At 41.2% G+C, this 19,662-nt stretch overlaps 1 protein-coding gene across 1 annotated transcript in view; it reads right to left on the reverse strand.

Moving 5' to 3' along the window:
• dnaja2a (DnaJ heat shock protein family (Hsp40) member A2a) overlaps nt 1-19,119 on the reverse strand; it is a 29,051-nt gene extending 9,932 nt beyond the window's left edge. The window contains exons 1-6 of the mRNA XM_043706912.2: nt 18,973-19,119; nt 10,742-10,801; nt 9,817-10,040; nt 9,656-9,736; nt 3,957-4,090; nt 263-459 (exon numbers count right to left, since the gene is read on the reverse strand). Of these exons, the coding sequence (XP_043562847.1) occupies nt 263-459; nt 3,957-4,090; nt 9,656-9,736; nt 9,817-10,040; nt 10,742-10,801; nt 18,973-19,050 (774 nt within the window). The 5' untranslated portion in view covers nt 19,051-19,119. The remainder of the gene's footprint in view (nt 1-262; nt 460-3,956; nt 4,091-9,655; nt 9,737-9,816; nt 10,041-10,741; nt 10,802-18,972) is intronic.
• Nucleotides 19,120-19,662: the final 543 nt, after the last annotated feature.

A 19,662-nucleotide genomic window follows, 5' to 3' on the forward strand; every position in this document is an offset into this window, starting at 1 on the left:
ATGCCACAAGACTTTTTGCCTCAAATGCTTGCATTGTCAAATCAGACCAGCTTTCTTTTAAAGCTGCTTCCACCATGAAATCTGTCACAAATGAAACAACACAGCCACTGGGAAATATTGAATATACTAGATATTTTGATTCATCTAATGTATTTTCACCCTACTTCAGGCTAATTCAGCTGAACACCCACTAAGCCTCACCAATACTGGAGAAATTGAAAATATATTATTAAAGCGAAGGTCGCACTTATCAGTTAGATACCTCATGATCCTTTTCTTGTAGTACAAGGATAATATCACCAGGTTCCACACCAGGAGATTGGTCTGCTTCTCCACTGAATGTAATACGTTGCCCATGCTTCATGCCTTTATCTATGTGAACTTCTAGAATCTTCACTTCTTTCACCACCTTCTTTCCTTCACATTTCTTGCATCGATCTTTTTCATTAATAACTTCACCTGTAATATTCAAACATAAGGCCCGAATTCAAAGAGTATAATTTAATAATTCCACCATGCATCTTTTGTTCAGTTAGTTTTAGGGATATAATAAAACTAGACCTAAAAACAAGATGTTTTTGCACACAATAGAACTAAAATCAGTTCTGAAAGCTGTACCATATACATATTTAGATTAAAACCTTAGATTCCAGAAAGTTTTGGTATTTCATGTTTAATTTTTTACAAAAAGAATTTAATGCAAAACAAACTATAAGGTACTTCAAGTGACTTTTCTGATAGATACAACACTGTAGGTCTAAATCTTTAATCACACACTTTAATGAAATCTTGGATTGAAACGAATTCTTCCTTAAACTAGATTTCCAACAATGTTTTCATATGGAGAAAGATGCATTGAATAGTCAATAACGCACAACTCAATGTAGCCTTTGCACAAACATACATTTCTTTCTTACACAAAAGGTTTACTTTCGACACATAGCAAGGCAGAGATAGAGTTATTTTTGGATTTACAACAAACAGCAGTGGAGGCATGGCATGGGAAAAGAGAGTGTGCAGGTGTACGCAGAGGAGAAAAGGCTCAGTTACACCACTACTGACCCAAAAGCTGAGCCCCAACTGAAGAAGGTGCCAAACTGGGCTCAAAAGTAGGTATGGTAGAACTAATACAAGGGAAGAACTGACTTGACATCAACCTCGTTCATCTATAAACTCAATATGACTGCGTTATGTGAAGTAATTGCCAAAGTGTTGTTTAGAAAAAGGTCACTCTGCACACTGAAGACATTTTGCACAAACATTATGTAGAATGAAACAGTGGATCAGTTCAATAACTCAAATTGACTATGCACAAGGTGCTGTGGAACATCAACAGTAGAACAGTTTTCCACAACCTATCAACCTCTTAAACTGGGAGATACTTTCATGCTACCGTTCTTATCAAGCCAGCATGCTAATTTTCATGCTAGGAAACATGCTAGGAGCAGTACCAGCTGCACCTACAATGGAGGTGCCAAATTAGTGAAGTAACAACACAGTAAACATGCTTTAAACAGAATAAAGCAATCATACACCAACTGATCAAAGCTGTACAACTCTGGCACATCAGTCATGAATGGGGGCTGACAATAGAACAGGTAACAGTAAAAGAAGGTTCCATGATTCTCCCCAATTTTGAAGATAGTGTTACCCAGCAGGATGACAAAACCTGAAACATTCTCAATGATCTTCAGTCAGAACTCCCAATTCAATTCACTCCATGTGATAAAGAAAAGTCACTGCATATTACTAGTAGCGACTACTAGTCCTAATAAAATCCCAAGTTTAGTTTTCAAGACTTGCGCACCAGAACTTGCTGTAACTCTCACATTCCAATACAACCAAAACACTACCTGACAAAATGAAATTGCCAGGTAGTTCCTGCCATACAAAGCTTGATAAATCCATTTGGCTTTTCACTGGCCCATCAGCCTCATCAACAAAACAATGTCAGTGGTCTTTGACAGTGTAATCAAGTGACATTTATCTATCAACAGCACGTTTACTGACACCAGTTCATTTTTGAAAGGACCATTTGGCTCCTGACCTCATTAAAGACATATTCACTGCAGCAGAATTCTAGAGGTCAGGTATGGTGACGAGCAATCAATGCTGTATGTGATCGGGTACAACATTAAGACGACAGGTAAAATTGAAGTTGACATGTCGCACATCTAACAAATGTACTAAGGCACAAGGGAGATTCCCAGACATAGACGTTTCCTTGCCACTGGAACTGGATCAACTTTGTGTGAAGGACCATATGCCTGTTGATCTGCAACAGCACTATCAGGTTAAAAAATGCCCACACAAGGCATCTAGGACCTGCCAAATGTGTGGTCAGAGATGCGGTTCTAAAATCAGACAGACTCATTAGCCACACAAAGATCCAGAGAACCCATGACCAGGGACGCAGAATTTCCTAGATGGATAAAAGTAGTCTTCAATGATGAACGTAACAGCATTACAAGACCTCATTACATTTGGAGTCAGGAGATCTCTACAAAGAGACCCATCGCGCTCTATTGTGTAGAATATGACGAGATTAGACGCATTCATTATGGTTATTCTGCAGGATGGGCCCAGGAAGTGTATCAATTAATAGCACAATATGACCAATAAACCAAATCCTGACAGCGGGAAAGGAAGCAGAGTTAAAAGGCTTACAACTGTTTACGACAAAAGAACCTAAAGGAGGGTATGGGTGGAGAAAAGACTATTGCTGATGTCAGTCTAAACTGGAGACTACAAGAAAAACACCTGCAGCAAGCCTGATCAACCTGGAGATGACATACAGAGACAGATGAGGCTTGTTTGATTTGTGCTTCTGATATTGTGCTTTATGTGATAAAGCAATACTACATTCAAATCATAATTTGGGTCTCTGGGTTTTTACTCGATATCACTAGCAAAACTGTGGGACGCGCACCTGAACAGGCAGGTCAGCAGTGGAACAATTCAATAAAACAGTTACAGTGGAAACTCAATTAAATGCCTTTCCTCTGGGACTTGGAGTTTTTAAGTCTGCTCCTGGTTCAGGAGACTGCAGCAGCACACAAGGCCCCGCCTCCAACCCGGTCCAAACCCCCCCCATTCCCAACCCGGTCCAAACCTGCCCCCTACCCCCACCCCGGTCCAAACCTGTCCCCAGCACAGCCCTCCACCACCCCCATAACCAGCGTCCACCCCCGGCCTCTCTCCAGGGCATCCAGACTGCACACCAAGAATAAGATTGCTGCCTCTGTGGGTAAGTCTCCAAATAGCACACATAGCCACAAATTTCTACTGCAAATTTTTGACAGGTTCCACGTTTGCCATGCACAGGACAATGTTGGAGCGATTATTTCTTGGGGGGGGGGGGGGGGGGGGGCAGGAGGTTTAGGGTACACCCCTCTGTAGAACTTTAGGGAAAGTGTGGGGGGAGAGAGGGCGCGGGCAGGCAGTCAGTCATTTGGAGACGGTGCCTGTTTAATCACTGTAAGATGCGATCACTGTTGATGTCTTTGACATAATGTTTCTATCGGGACCTCAAGATCTCCTTAGGATAATCCTATTTTCGGACAATTAGTATTCGGATAATCAAGGTTCCCCTGTAAATGGCTCCACTGTGTTCAGATCTTTGAATATTTAGGGTTAAGATGAGAAATGGATGTCAAAATCCTCAGCTTTTTGTCTCCTGATTAGTATTGCGGACAACATTAACCAATTTGGCCAAGGTGTAGTGCAGTCATTGGATTATCAGTTAAAATTAAGTCCACATGAGATTAAACATATAAACGAATCAGCAAATGTAACCCTGTCATATTCGCATCATCCGGAGCACATTTGTTTACAAATCTAGATTTTTTCCCAACACACACGTGGAGATTTCAAATCAAAAAATTCCATTCGTTACATGATAATGGCAAGCTTACATCACAATCACAATGTATATGTAAACACAAGAACTTACTCACCCTCTCCATTACAATCAGAACACACAGATTGCATCTGTTGAACCATTCCTGGTGCCAACTGCCTAATCATAATCCTTATACCTCGTCCCCTGCAAGCACTGCACTTCTGAACAGCTCCTGCCTTTCCACCCTGGCTGTGTTTAAAAATAAACATTTCACGTTATAACAAATGACTGCATGTAAACATGTGATGGGAAGAACAGCTGAGGCGAGTAAGGGCTTCAATACTTAATTGACAGGTAGTTAAATTAATGCTACTATTTCAAGAATCACTTTGTTAAATGAAATACACCTTGGTCACAAGAGACATTTGAAAAAGGCTATGTACATTCCGAAGTCATCTCAGAATAGTCAAGAAATAAAGCTAAACCAAGAAAGCATTCAAATGATGGGTGATAGAGATAAACAAAAAGCAATTATTGCTCAAGTCTCTAAAATAGAATTACCAAGCGACACATTTTTAACATTTCCTCATCACCTGAACTGCCCAGGTTCATCTGCAATGCTATCCACCATTACTTGTGACCATCATTCAATGAATGGCCACTTGAACCAGGTTTGGGGGAAATATACTGCATAGATTGAGAGCTGGTTAATGGATAGAAAACATGGGACAAACAAACAAGTATTTTTTGTGCTTGCAGGTTGCGATCAGTGGGGCCCACATGAATCAGTAGAGTCATAGAGATGTACAGCATGGAAACAGACCCTTCAGTCCAATCCGTCCATGCCGACCAGATATCCCAAGCCAATCTAGTCTCACCTGCCAGCACCCAGCCCATATCCCTCCAAACTCTTCCTATTCATATACCCATCCAAATGCCTTTTAAATATTGCAATTGTACCAGCCTCCACCACTTCCGCTGGCAGCTCATTCCATAGACATGCCACTCTGTGGAAAAAGTTGCCCCTTAGGTCTCTTTTATATCTTTCCCCTCTCACCTTAAATCTATGCCCTCTAGTTCTAGACCCGCCCACCCCAGGGAAAAGACTTTGGCTATTTATCCTATCCATGCCCCTCAATTTTGCAAACCTCTACAAGGTCACCCCTCAGCCTCCGACGTTCCAGGGAAAACAGTCCCAGCCTGTTCAGCCTCTCCCTATAGCTCAAATCCTCCAACCCTGGCAACATCCTTGTAAATCTTTTCTGAACCCTTTCAATTTTCACAACATCTTTCTGATAGGAAGGAGACCAGAATTGCACGCAGTATTCCAACAGTGGCCTAACCAATGACCTGTACAGCCGCAGACATGACCTCCCAACCCCTGTACTCAATACTCTGACCAATAAAGGAAAACATACCAAATGCCTTCTTCACTATCCTATCTACATGTGACTCCACTTTCAAGGAGCTATGAACCTGCACTCCAAGGTCTCTTTGTTCAACAACACTCCCTGGGACCTTACCATTAAGTGTATAAGTCCTGCTAAGATTTGCTTTCCCAAAATGCAGCACCTTGCATTTATCGGAATTAAACTCCATCTGCCTCTTCTCAGCCCATTGGCGCATCTGATCAAGATCCTGTTATAATAACTATACCGCTTATGCTCGCATCCAAATCATTTATATAAATGACAAAAAGTAGAGGACCCAGCACTGATCCTTGTGGCACTCCATTGGTCACAAGACCTCCAGTCTGAAAAACCCCTCCACCACCACCAGTCTTCTACCTTTGAGCCAGTTCTGTATCCAAATGGCTAGCTCTCCCTGTATTCCGTGAGATCTAACCTTGTTAACCAGTCTCCCATGGGGAACTTTGTCGAACGCCTTACTGAAGTCCACATAGATCACATCTACCGCTCTGCCCCATTAATCCTCTTTGCTAGTTCTTCAAAAAACTCAAATCAAGTTTGTGAGACACGATTTCCCACGCATAAAGCCATCTTGACTATCCCTAACCAGTCCTTGCCTTTCCAAATACATGTACATCTTGTCCCTCAGGATTCCCGCCAACAACTTGCCCACCACCCATGTCAGGCTCACTGGTCTGTAGTTCCCTGGCTTGTCCTTGCCACCTTTCTTAAACAGTGACACCATGTTAGCCAATCTCCAGTCTTCCAGCACCTCACCTGTGGCTATCAATGATACAAATATCTCATCAAGAGGCCCAACAATCACTTCTCTAGCTTCCCACAGCATTCTAGGTTACACCTGATCAGGTTCTGGGGATTTATTCACCTTTATGCATTTCAACTCACCCAGCACTTCCTCCTCTGTAATTTGGACATTTTCCAAGGTGTCACCATCAATTTCCCTACATTCTAAATCTTCCATATCCTTTTCCACGTAAATACTGATGCAAAATACTAGGTTAGTATCTCCCCTATTTTCTGCGGCTCCACACAAAGACCTCCTTCCTGATCTTTGTCGGGCGCTATCCCCTAGTTGTCCTTTTGTGCTTAATCTATTTGTAAAAACTCTTTGAATTCTCCTTAATTCTATTTGCCAAAGCTATCTCATGCCCCTTTTTGACCTCCTGATTTCCCTCTTAAGTATACTCCTATTGCCTTTATACTCTAAGGATTCACTCAATCTATCCTGTCTATACCTGACAAATGTTTCCTTCTTTTTTCTTAACCAAACCCTCAATTAGGAGAAAGTGAGGACTGCAGATGCTGGAGATCAGTGCTGAAAAATGTGTTGCTGGAAACGCGCAGGTCAGGCAGCATCAAAGGAGCAGTTGAATCGAAGAAGGGCTGATGCCCGAAACGTCGATTCTCCAGCAACACAATTTTCAAACCCTCAATTGCTTTAGTCATCTAGCATCCCCAATATCTACCAGCCTTTCCTTTCACCCTAACAGGAATATACTTTCTCTGGATTCGCGTTCTTTCATTTCTGAAAGCTTCCCATTTTCCAGCCGTCCCTTTACCTGCGAACATCTGCCCCCAATCAGCTTTTGAAAGTTCTTGCCTATTACCATCAAACTTGGCCTTTCTCCATTTTAGAACTTCAACTTTTAGATCTGGTCTATCCTTTCTCATCACTATTTTAAAACTAATACAATTATGGTCGCTGGCCCCAAAGTGCTTCCCCACTGACACCTGCCCTGCCTTATTTGCCAAGTGTAGGTCAAGGTTTGCACCTTCTCTAGTAGGTACATCCACATACTGAATCAGAAAATGTTCTTGTACACACTTAGATTCCTCTCCATCTAAACCCTTAACACTATGGCAGCCCCAGTCTATGTTTGGATAGCTAAACTTCCCTACCATAACCACCCTAGTATTCTTACAGATAATTGAGAACTCCTTACTAGTTTTTCCTGACGATTAGGGAATCTATAATACAATCCCAATAAGGTGATCATCCCTTTCTTATTTCTCAGTTCCACCCAAACAATTTTCTTGGATGTATTTCCAGGAACATCCTCCTTCAGTACAGCTGTAATGCTATCCCTTATCAAAAACGCCATTGCCCCTCCTCTCTTGCCTCCCTTTCTGTCCTTCCTGTAGCATTTGTATCCTGGAACATTAATTTGTCAGTCCTGCCCATCCTTGAGCCATGTTTCTCTAATTGCTATGATATCCCAGTCCCATCCTCATAACCATGCTTTGAGTTCCCTGTTAGGCCCCTTGCATTAAAATAAATGCAATTTAATTTATTAGTCCTACCATGTCACTGCTTGCCCTGACTGTTTGACTCGCTTCTGTTCTCAATTGTGCCAGTGTCAGATTGATCTCTTCCTTCACTATCTCTCTGGGTGTTCCTCCCTTAATTCCTGCCTAACTCTTTAATCTCCTGTCAGAATCTCAGCCTTTTCCCTTCCTATGTCGGTGGTTCCAATGTGGACAATGACATCTTGCTGGCTGCTCTCCTCCTTGAGAACATTCTGCACCCTGTCTGAGACATCCTTGATCCTGGCACCAGGGAAGCAACACACCTCTTGGACTTTTCAGTGCTGGCCAGAGAAACATCTGTCTGTACCTCGGACTAGAGAGTCCCCTAACACAACTGATCTCTTGGAACCCTATGTACCCCTTACTGCATTAGAGCCGGTCTCAATACCAGAAGCTTGGCTGTTCGTACCACGTTCTGCTGTGAATCGATCACCCCCTGCATTTTCCACAACAGCATACTTGTTTGAAATGGGTATATGCACAAAAGACTCTTGCCCTAGGTGCCTACCTCTTACCTTTCCTGGAGTTCACCCATGTGACTGTATCTGAGACTTTCCCCCCTTCCTATAACTGCCATCCATCACATACTGATGCTGTTGCAAATTCCTCATTGCCTCTTACTGTCTCTCCAACCGATCTGATAGGATTCCCAACCAACAGCATTTATTGCAGATATAATCTGCAGTAACCCATAAACGCTCCTTTGGAGCCCAGCTATTCACAAATTTAATGTAGGGATTCAATGTAATATTTCCAAGTTTCCAGATGAGACAAAACTAGGAGATTCAGTTGAGAGGGGGATGCAAAAACACTTCTACAGAGGCTAAGTGAATGGCAATACACTGTTGAATGGAATATCAGTTATGTGGTCATTCATTTTGGTAGTAAAAGCAGAAACAAATTATTTCTTAAATGGAGAGAGGTTGGATAGTGGTGAGTTTCAAAGGGATCTGGGATATCCTTGTTCACATATCATTGAAAATTAACATGCACGTACAGCAAGCAATGAAGGCAAATGATATGTTGGCTTTTAGACAGGAGGATTTGAGCAGAAAAGTAAAGATGACTTATTACATTAATACGGAACTTTAGCGAGATCACACCTGAAGTATGGTGTGCAGTTTTGGTCTTCTACTTGGGTATCCTTACATTACTGTACGGAATGCAACAAAAACCCAAAATGATTCCAGGGTTGGAGGGATTGTGGGAAAACTTTAAATAGACTGAACCTTTATTTGCTGGAGTTTAGAATATGGAGGGGTGACTCCATTCAAATTTACACAATTCTTTGAGGAATCCAGACAGTGGAAGGAGGTTTCCCCTGGCTGGAGAAGCAGAGGTCTAGAACCAGAAAATAGTCTCAGAATAAAAGACTCAGGATAAAGCAGAATTTACTCAGAAGGTGGTGAATCTTTGCCCCAGAGAGGTGTGCCGGCTCAACCATTGAGCATATTCAAGACAAAGACTAATAGATTTTTGTATATTAAAAATCTTCAACCCATGTGGGGAATGTGTAGGAAAAAGGTGCTGAAATAGAGGATCCGTTTTAAATTAAATGGCAGAGCAGGCTCAAGGGTCTACTCCTATTTCTTATGCTGTACCAGAAAGTCGTCATCCTGGAACAATACCTCAACAAAAATAATTGTCTTCATGAAAGTGAACAACAGGAAAACATGTGCCATTCTGCTTAGTAATGGTCAAGAAATGTTTGGTACTAATAGAGTTCAAAATTCTTTTCCTTTGGTAGATACAATAATCATTGCTTAGGTAGTTAAAAAAAATTAAGAAGCTTAAATGATCACTCTCTTTGATGTTAAACATAAAATGCAAGATATGCCAAGAATGTGTACCACTCCACATAGTACCAGTTGAATATCACATTGCTCTTTCTTGCCGAGCCTCTAGCACAAATAGTAGCTATCACTGTTAAGTAGGAAAGCCTTACAAAAGTGATATTTTCAATGCCTTCACTTAATGGATAGTAAGTTGGGAAACTAATACTGAGGATAGAAAATCAAACAAGCATTTAAATGGTTTTAAAATGCTACTTCACTCAAATCATTCAAGCTCAACTTACCCATTACATGCACTACACAGGACATTTTTGCTTAGTTGCAGCTTAGTTGTCTTTGCATTATACAAGTCTTCTAAAGAGACCCTGTTGAATTTGGAAAACAAAATATTAGTAAGGCAATTCTTATGGTAAACTAAAGATTTTTAAATGAAAAAATAACTTACTTAAGAGGATGCACCATATCTTCTCCTCTTCGTCTACTGTTACGGTTTCTACTCTGACCACCCATGAATCCAAAAAGACCCCCACCAAAGATATGTGAGAAGATATCATCCATCCCACTTCCAACGCCACCGCTTTCTCGCAGGCCTTGCTCACCATATCGATCATAAAGTTCACGCTTCTCTGGATTTGATAAAACTTCATATGCAAAGCTTATTTCTTTAAACTGCAGATAAAAGAACAGTAAGTTTTAAGCACTGTCCAATTTCAATCCAAAAAGAAGCACTAATTACTGTTAAAGACTACAAAACACTTAACCAGATATGTTACAAATCAGTATTTTTAACATGGAAACTTCATATATGGAGTATTCATAATAATAACTCCCCTCTCAAAATGACTTGCCCTATTTGAAAATGAAAATTAATTTATGCACTCACTTAATCCATAACTCTGCTCAGTTAACCTTCACTACAATGAAGTGTGGAATGGTAAATCTGCCATCCAACTTGAAGAAAATCCACCATGAGCGATTTCTATTCAAGATTTAATGACTCCTGCTGGAGGTACAAATATGGAATATACTCTACAGTCCAATAATCTAGCATGATGATGGAACCAAATCTCAGTAAGGAGCTGTGACTTCATGATTGAAAGTAAAGGTTATGTTTAAAAGAAAAAGCATGTGTACTTTCAAGTATAGCAGCATGACTATCATTTGAAATTTTCACAGGCTCACTATATCAAGTTGTATTTTCATAAACAGCTGGACCAGGATTAGGATTTTGAAAGTAGTATCTGAACAAGGAGCAAATCCAGCTATGTGCATGATCCACACTTTTCATTCAAAATTTCTCAGTCAAGCATAGCACAATGTCAGATGCAAACAATTTTTTTTTAAAAATGAAAAAAGTTATTCACTTTTACCTTGTCGCCAGCATTTGGATTTTTATCTGGATGGTATTCCTTAGCCAATTTGCGATATGCCTTAAAAATGAATACATTATCGGTCAAACAAACTCTCAATCAAGTTGGTCAGCATCATATTCCACACATTTAAACACGTATAATAAGAAGTTGAGTGCATGGTATTAGAAAAGCACAGCAGTTGAGGCAGCAACTAAGGAGCAGCAGAATCGACATTTTCTCCATTACTGATAAAGGACTTATGCCCAAAACATCAATTCTCCTGCTCCTTGGATGCTGCCTGACCTGCTAGGTTTTTCCAACACCACACTTTTGACTCTGATCTTCTGTTCTCACATTCTCCCAGTAAGAAAGGTGGAGGGACTTCTTTATTCATAAATTGCAGTTTGTTCAATGAACCTAATGACATTTATAGATGTATGATAAAAATTCCTTCAAGTATAAAAGGCACCAGTTATTTCTAATAAGCAAATTCCATGAACAATTGATTTAAATAAGCAGACAGTTCACTCTGTCATACCAGAAAGCTGGCTATTGTCCACATTGCAACAATATGCACAGATTAGTACAACTATACATTGATATATCTGGAACAAATTGATCTGAAAATAAGTATCTTGTATCATGGAACAATTATACCATCTTGTCCATATTGTCTTCCTCCCCTTTTATCTGTGACTCCAGAAAAATAGCTCTTGGTGTGACACTGCATTGTAATGGAATGTGGCTTTTTGACTGAGAAAGGCAAGACGACCATCCTTGCTATCAAAGCAACATCCAAAAAGATAATTCCCACAAATAAGGATCACTGAATAACATTAAGCTGTAATCTTTCTTGCTCAGGAGCAAACAACAATTTTAAAGATTCCACTGCGCTCTCACCTAAGTAGTGCGCCAGTTCAGGTACAGAATCTAGGAACACTGGGTTGTCTGATACTATGCAGAACTAGTCTGGATTGAGTAAAACGTGGTGAAGCAACACCATTAACTTTGAAGTGGTGGACTTTCACTTTCCTGATTACAGTTTAAATCTGGCCACAAACCAAGTGGAGTAGTGAATGCAGTGATGCCAGCAATCAAAGTGGCAATCACATGAATGCATTCTGCTCATAGGTATAGGGAGTTCACTCCCACCTTCTCAAGGGCAAACAGGGTTGAGCGATAATAAAACCCATATGCCCTGAATAATTTAAAAATTCTCTCGGAAAGCAACCAGGAATTAAAAATTCTGAACCTCTTCGCTTTTAATTTAAATTTAAACAGTGAAATAAATTATGATTGATTGGATTAAATTAGCAGTTAAAATAATATTAACAAATTTCAAAAAAATCAATCATGGAATCATAATGGAGAAATCTGCAATTCTACAAACATAAAAACAGAATTAAAAAAGAGTATTCAGCAAGTAACATTTTCTAAGGTTTTTGCTGTGAGACAAAAAGTGAATGCTTTTACCAATTCACTGATGGCTTAGGGACTGGAGAATACGCAATAGTGTATTTGCTAGAGCAATACCATCACTGACAGAAACTTCTGCATTTGTTTTGTTCTGCACATGTGCAGACTGCCAGCTTCAGTGCAGCATTGACAATGAATGCAGATAGCTTTGTCATTATCATTGTGAAATCTGGACCAATGAGAACTCCATTTAACGCATGCCCTTCAGTGATTGGTACAATGAAAACATCTACCTCAATCCAAGAACAATCAAATGTGCACTAAAATGTATGAAATGGTACATACCTACAGCACTATACCTGTATTTTTCTGGCTATTGCTCACAATTCAATGCAGCAATATGAACCATTCAATCTGAATACTTTCCTGCAAAATCTCTAATTTAGTTAACACGGAACAGTTAATCTTTCAGATGAATGACCTTCTGTCCAAATGGACTGAAGTTGGATTTAACAGAGGAATTTTGATACAGACATGTAAGGAGAAACTGTTTCCAGTAGCAGAACAGTCAGTAACCAGAGGATACATATTAAAAGTAAAGGCAAAAGAACCAGAGTTAAGATAAGGAAACTTCCCCACCTCTGCCCTAAATCAATAGACAACAGACAATAGGTGCAGGAGTAGGCCATTCTGCCCTTCGAGCGTGCACCGCCATTCAATATGATCATGGCTGATCATTCCTAATCAATATCCTGTTCCTGCCTTATCTCCATAACCCTTGATTCCACTATCTTTGAGAAGTCTATCAACTCTTTCTTAAATGAATCCAGAGACTGGGCCTCCACTGCCCTCTGGGACAGAGCATTCCACACAGCCACCACTCTCTGGGTGAAGAAGTTTCTCCTCATCTCTGTCCTAAATGGTTTACCCCGTATTTTTAAGCTGTGTCCTCTGGTTCGGCACTCACCCATCAGCGGAAACATGTTTCCTGCTGCCAGAGTGTCCAATCCTTTCATAATCTTATATGTCTCAATCAGATCCCCTCTCAGTCTTCTAAACTCAAGGGTATACAAGCCTGGTCGCTTCAGTCTTTCAGTGTAAGGTAATCCCGCCATTTCAGGAATTGACCGCGTGAACCTACGCTGAGCTCCCTCAATAGCCAGAACGTCTTTCCTCAAATTTGGAGACCAGAACTGCACACCTCCAGGTGTGGTGTCACCAGGGCCCTGTACAGCTGCAGAAGCGCCTCTTTGCTTCTATACTCAATTCCTCTAGTTATAAAGGCCAGCATGCTATTAGCCTTCTTCACTACCTGCTGTACCTGCATGCTTGCCTTCATTGACTGGTGTACAAGAACACCCAGATCTCTCTGTACTGCCCCTTTACCTAAATTGATTCCATTGAGGTAGTAATCTGCCTTCCTGTTCTTGCCACCAAAGTGGATAACCATACATTTATCCACATTAAACTGCATCTGCCATGCATCTGCCTACTCACCTAACTTGTCCAGGTCACCCTGCAATCTCCTAACATCCTCATCACATTTCACCCTGCCACCCAGCTTTGTATCATCAGCAAATTTGCTAATGTTATTGCTGATACCATTTTCTATATCATTCACATATATTGTAAAAAGCTGCGGTCCCAGCACGGATCCCTGCGGTACCCCACTGATCACTGCCTGCCATTCCGAAATGGAGCCGTTTATCACTACCCTTTGTTTCCTATTAGCCAACCAATTTTCAATCCAATCTAGTACTTTGCCCCCAATACCATGCGCCCTAATTTTACTCACTAACCTCCTGTGTGGGACTTTATCAAAAGCTTTCTGAAAGTCCAGGTACACTACATCTACTGGATCTCCCTCATCCAACTTCAGAGTTACATCCTCAAAAAATTCAAGAAGATTAGTCAAGCATGATTTCCCCTTCATAAATCCATGCTGACTCCGTCCTATCCTGTTACTACTATCCAGATGTGTCGTAATTTCATCCTTTATAATAGACTCCAGCATCTTTCCCACCACTGAGGTCAGACTAACTGGTCTATAATTTCCTGCTTTCTCTCTCCCACCTTTCTTAAAAAGTGGTACAACATTAGCCATCCTCAGGAACCGACCCTGAATCTATCGAACTCCGGAAAATAATCACCAACGCATCCACGATTTCCCGAGCCACCTCCTTCAGTACCTTGGGATGCAGACCATCAGGCCCCGGAGACTTATCAACCTCGTTGAAGTCTGAATGCATTGCCTGAAAGTCTTAAATGAGGTACTAAATATTGCAAGGATGCGGGGCTGGGGAACAGAACTAATGTTCAGCACCATTCACAATTTATCAAATAGTGAGTCCAAATCCACCCACAGCAAGACCTGCACAATATTCAGACTTTGGCTGATAAATGGCCAAGAGAAAGCAAGGACTGCAGATGCTGAAGATCAGAGTCGAAGAATGGGGTGCTGGAAAAGCACAGCTGGACAGGCAGCATCTGAGGAGAAGAAATTAAATTTCGGGTATAAGCCCTTCATCAAGAATGAAGCCATGATCATTTTTTAACAAAAAAATTCTACTGGTCATTCAATGGCACTACCAACATTTAATACACCATTAACAAATTCAGAAATTGAACTGGATCAGCTGTGTAAATACTGTGGCAGCAAAAGGAAGTCAGAATTTGGTAGCAATTTGCTCACCTCCTGACTCCCCAGTGCTGCCCACTATCTACAAATTCCAGATGTCATCAAATATATTCAATTTGCCCAGGTGATTGTATATCTATTAACACTCAAGAAGTTTGACACCACCAAGATAAAACAGCCCAATTGATCAGCATACCAGTGAACATTTTAAACATTCATTTCCTGTACGAAGGATGCAAGTGGCACATTAAACCAACTACAAAATCACACTGAAGTTATCTGCCCAGTGTGACAAACAATTCGGTCAGAAGGGAAACTAACTCATCAAACAGTCCTCTCACCAACGACCTTAAAGCACAGAACAAATTTCATGAAGATTCTAAGAATTAACTTTGTTCCCTAATGTTGCAATAAGACATAGCTTTGTGGTAAGAAACAACTTAGTATCTTTGCTGCTTATAAAAATCAAATGCACATTTGACATATTGGAGCTAACTAAAACTTTCAGCTTTCCTCTAAATACTGGACTGCAGATTCGGAGTACAACAGGCTCATTTTAAAATATCCTGAAAGGGTGATGTGGAAGACTACAACACCAATGAGGCAATTTCAATATCCTCTCCCCGTCAGAGTAATCCAGATAGAATCCCATTTTCCTTGTTAATTTTTAATCTTCTCTCAACATGGAAGATTTGACTATTTTATCTACACTCACACTTTGAAGCAATTTTTTTTGCATACTTATAACTGTTCCTCCAGGTCTCCGTTTAGATTATAATTATGCATTATTTTACAATTTCCCACACTGGGTTTATTTAATCTCACCTGAGATCTTTAATGAATACCTGCCTTAATCCAGTGTAGAAAATGGATCTAGTATTACCCCTCACTGAACATCAACCCTTCTCTTCATTTATTATGTTTATCCCAAAGCCAAACTTCTACCAATGCTATTACAATTCTTCTTAAATCATTCATCTAGTTCCACTTTCTTTTAATACTGAAGCAATTGTATGTTTTAATGTTTTGAACCAAAAACAATTAAATGGGAAGAGCAACTTTTAGTGGATGATACATTATAAAACTAACAAACCTAACACTTTATAAGCTGAAACTTTATTGCTGGAACAGCACAGGTCAGGCAGCATCTAGGGAACAGAAGATTCGACGTTTCGGGCACATGCCCTTCTTCAGGAATATAACACTTTATAACACTACTTGGTGGGAGGAGGCAGTGAGTCTGAAAGAGGAAGCAACATTGTTTGATCATCAAAAGGCTTAGCTACCAAAAAAAGGAGCGACGGATAAGTAGAGGGATGCACAGCAGATCAGAGTTAAAGAAAAAATTGCTGAGAGTTGTGGGGTTAAAGAGACAGGGATGTACAAAGTAGATGCAAGGACGAGAATTTTAAATTGGAGCCTGTGTACATCAAAGAACACGAGCCAACAGGTGAGCACGGTTTACTGAAAAATTAGTATATATATGAAGTTGACTTTTGAATTAGATGATTTTAGTACATAAATGATAGGTCAGCCAAGACATCTGAATCAACTTTAAATGCTCTAGTGCGTAGCTGACAAATACACATGATTCAGCGGATCAGTTTGATATTTTGCTAGAACCTAATGGGTTCATTTGATAGAGATGTATCTTAGCATAATAAAGTAAGGTTATGAAGTTCCCACATGAAATAGGATATTCAGGTTTAAAGAGCAACGTGGACAGAGTTCCTTCACCCCAACTAACGCCACAGTTCATGGAGGCAGTTCATCACATTTCCAGGGTTATTAGTAATGGGTAATAAATCCTGGCCAAATGCCTAACCAGCAACACCTACATTCCATGTAACAAAATAAAACACCAAGGTACATGAAAATAGACAATGGGAACTGTGATTTAAAGGGTTCCCCCCCCCTCTACAACATAGTGCTTAAACTAGGTAACATGTTGTGGAAAGATTAAAAGATGATCTTTCATTAAAAATTGCCTGAATTAGGAAAGCACACAAGAAATTTGCAATTTTTTTTGAGAACGTTCTTAACAGAATAGTTAACACGATACAGTATAACATGTAAAGCCATGCAGAAACAATCTTTACAAAAGCAATCAGGAATTGTAAGCGTGAGCATTGAAAAGAATCTCTGCCAGGCTAAAACACAAAGTAAACCAACTTAGCTTCAACATATATCTCATGAAATTTCACCAGATTAATGTTCTGGATTGGTTCTGTTAAAGTACATACTGTTTTTCTAAAAACAGTTACAATAAGCTGCACATTCACAATATGTTTAACTAAATTTAAATTTACAGGATGTATTTTTCTCCTTTTGCTTTCTTCCAATCCGTTCCTGTACGAAAACCATTATTGCAATGTACTGTAATCCCACTGACTCCAGGACTTTACACAAAAACAAACTTTTATAAGAAAGTGGGCGGCAAGACGGCATGATTTAATGGCCATAAAAAGACATGACAAAACTATTTCCTCATGCTAAGGCCAGTCAGAGTCAACAGAAAGTTAGTAATAACTCTTGCCAAATTTCACTCCTATCCCAGCAAAATTACATATGCTCACAACGAATTTAACAGTCTCATAAATCAGTCAGGTTAGCACAAGACCAGCCTCAAATTTTTGTGGTATCATTCAGTTGTTGTCACTTAAGCAAGCAAACTACCATGACCCTTTAGTTACTTTAATATATACAACACTGTGATTCAGTAGTTAGTACTGTGGCCTCAATGCCAGAGACTGGGTTCAATTCTACTCCTAATGTGGTGGTGGTTACACATTCTGTGTGTCTGAGAGTTTCCTCTGGATGCTCCAGTTTCCTCCCAGGTGGACTGGCCATGCTAAATTGCCCAGTGTTCTGGGATGTGTAGGTTAAGTGGGTTAGCCATGGAATATGTAGGGTTACTTTGTAGGGAAGTAGGTCTGGGTAGGATGCTTTTCTGAGGGTCAGTGCGGACTCATGGGCCAAATGGCCTGCTTGCATACTGTAGAGATTCTATGATTCTAAGCACCAAACACAGGAAATTCTGTAAACGATTATAAGACCTCTAAGAGCAAGGTACAAATATACTCAAAGCATCTCAGTTCAGAAAGCAAGAAAGGTAATACCCAAGTTTTCAAGCGATATGGAGAAAATCTAAACTAACACAAAGAACAGTGAATGCTGGATATCCAAATCAAAAACAAATTGCTGAACAAAGTCGACTCGGTGAAGAAGGGTTCACTGGATCCGAAACGTTCTCTCCACGGAAGCTGCCCGGCCTGCTGAGTTTCTTCAGCAATTTCTACTTTTGATCGAGTCAGATCGATATGTGCATTCCACCTAGTATTTTGCTAATCTTCCTCATCCAACAGTAACGAAAACAACGTATCGCTTGGAGCAGTCGACCCATCATAAAATCTTTCCAAATCATTCATCAAGAACATGGAAATATTTACATAATAAGCGAAAATGCGACTTCAAACGCTGGTCTGATCAGCTTTATATTTACGACTAACCTCACAGAAATACAACTTTGTATTTCTAGCTAACCAATCTACCTGCACTTGAACTCTCCGGCCGCGACAGAAGACATAAACTGATATATTTCCAGATTACTGCCCGGCTAATTGTATCAGCAGCATTTCAAACGCTTCCGCCATCACCGTCACTTCCCTCCTGAAAAGCCTCGCTCACGGCCCAGGCGCTGCGGCTACGGTGAAAGACGGGCCCGGGGTCCGGGTGGGGGAGTTGCAGTTACACAAAATGGTGTCGCGGTCAACGAAGGGTGTTTTTCTAATCCCAGGCGAGCTGCTTCGAGGAAGGGGAGGGGAAACTCGAGCGGATGCCGGCGACAGCAGTGCCGGCAAATCCACCTCTCCCTGTCCAACCCTCCCCCTCCTCCCCCCCCCCCCGCAAAGGGAGACCCGGTGAGGCGGCCCCGCTCTGCTCATAATCAGGGTGAAAACGGCTCATTCCTATTAAACCCACTCAACTTTCGGGGTTTTTTTTCCGCCATTCGTTCCCCCTCCCCACACGCCGCCATTCGTCTACCCACAACACACCAACCCAAGGCAGCGGCCTAACCGGTCAGGCCTCAAGCTTAAAATTTTGCCGAGAGCCACCGGCTATGGGGGGGGGGGAAAGAAGAGGAATTTTGTTTTCCATTTTGATCATTGCGTATCGCCGGCGGCCTGTGACTGACCTTCTTGAGTTCGTTCTCCGTGGCTCCGGAGCTGACTCCGAGGATATCGTAAAGCTTTGTGTCCACCACCGACGCCATCGTGACAGAAGAGAGAGAGGGAAGAGAGGAAGAAGCTCGAGCACCGGCCGCAATCTGGCAGGCTCAGGAAGTGACGTCCGCCCCTGGCTCACATAGAGCGCGCTGGCGTCACCACCGCACGGCGGAGGGGGCGGGGCCTCACTGTCGTGTCATAGCAACGCGAACAGAAATGGTGGACCCTTCTCGTTTGACTCATAATGAGTGGGCCTATCGTCACCAAGGAGTCCATCACCGCCCGAATGCCAAAGCATAGTCTCACCGTTTAAATGGAAAATTAAAATTAAGCGGGTGCTTGAAGGGCCCAGCAACATCGGTGCAGAGCAAGCTAAAAAAAAAGGACCTCACCTTGAACTTTGTCAGAACTGGCACTGAAACAGAAAGCAAAAAAAAGGGTTCGGGGACAGAAAGTGCTGGAAGCACTCAGCAGGTCATCCAGCGTACACACAGAAATAGTGCCAAATAGGCCTGTGACTAGTGGTGTTCCACAGAGATTGGTTCTGGGTCCTCCTTTGTGTGTCATTTAAATAAATAATTCGGATGAGAATATAGAAGGCGTGCTTAGTACGTTTGCAGATGACATCGAAACTGGTGACATTGTAGACAGTGAAGAAG

Source organism: Chiloscyllium plagiosum, unplaced genomic scaffold, assembly GCF_037043375.1.
Source record: "Chiloscyllium plagiosum isolate Xiang-an unplaced genomic scaffold, Cpla_swu_hap1 HiC_scaffold_17, whole genome shotgun sequence".
NCBI lineage: Eukaryota > Metazoa > Chordata > Chondrichthyes > Orectolobiformes > Hemiscylliidae > Chiloscyllium > Chiloscyllium plagiosum.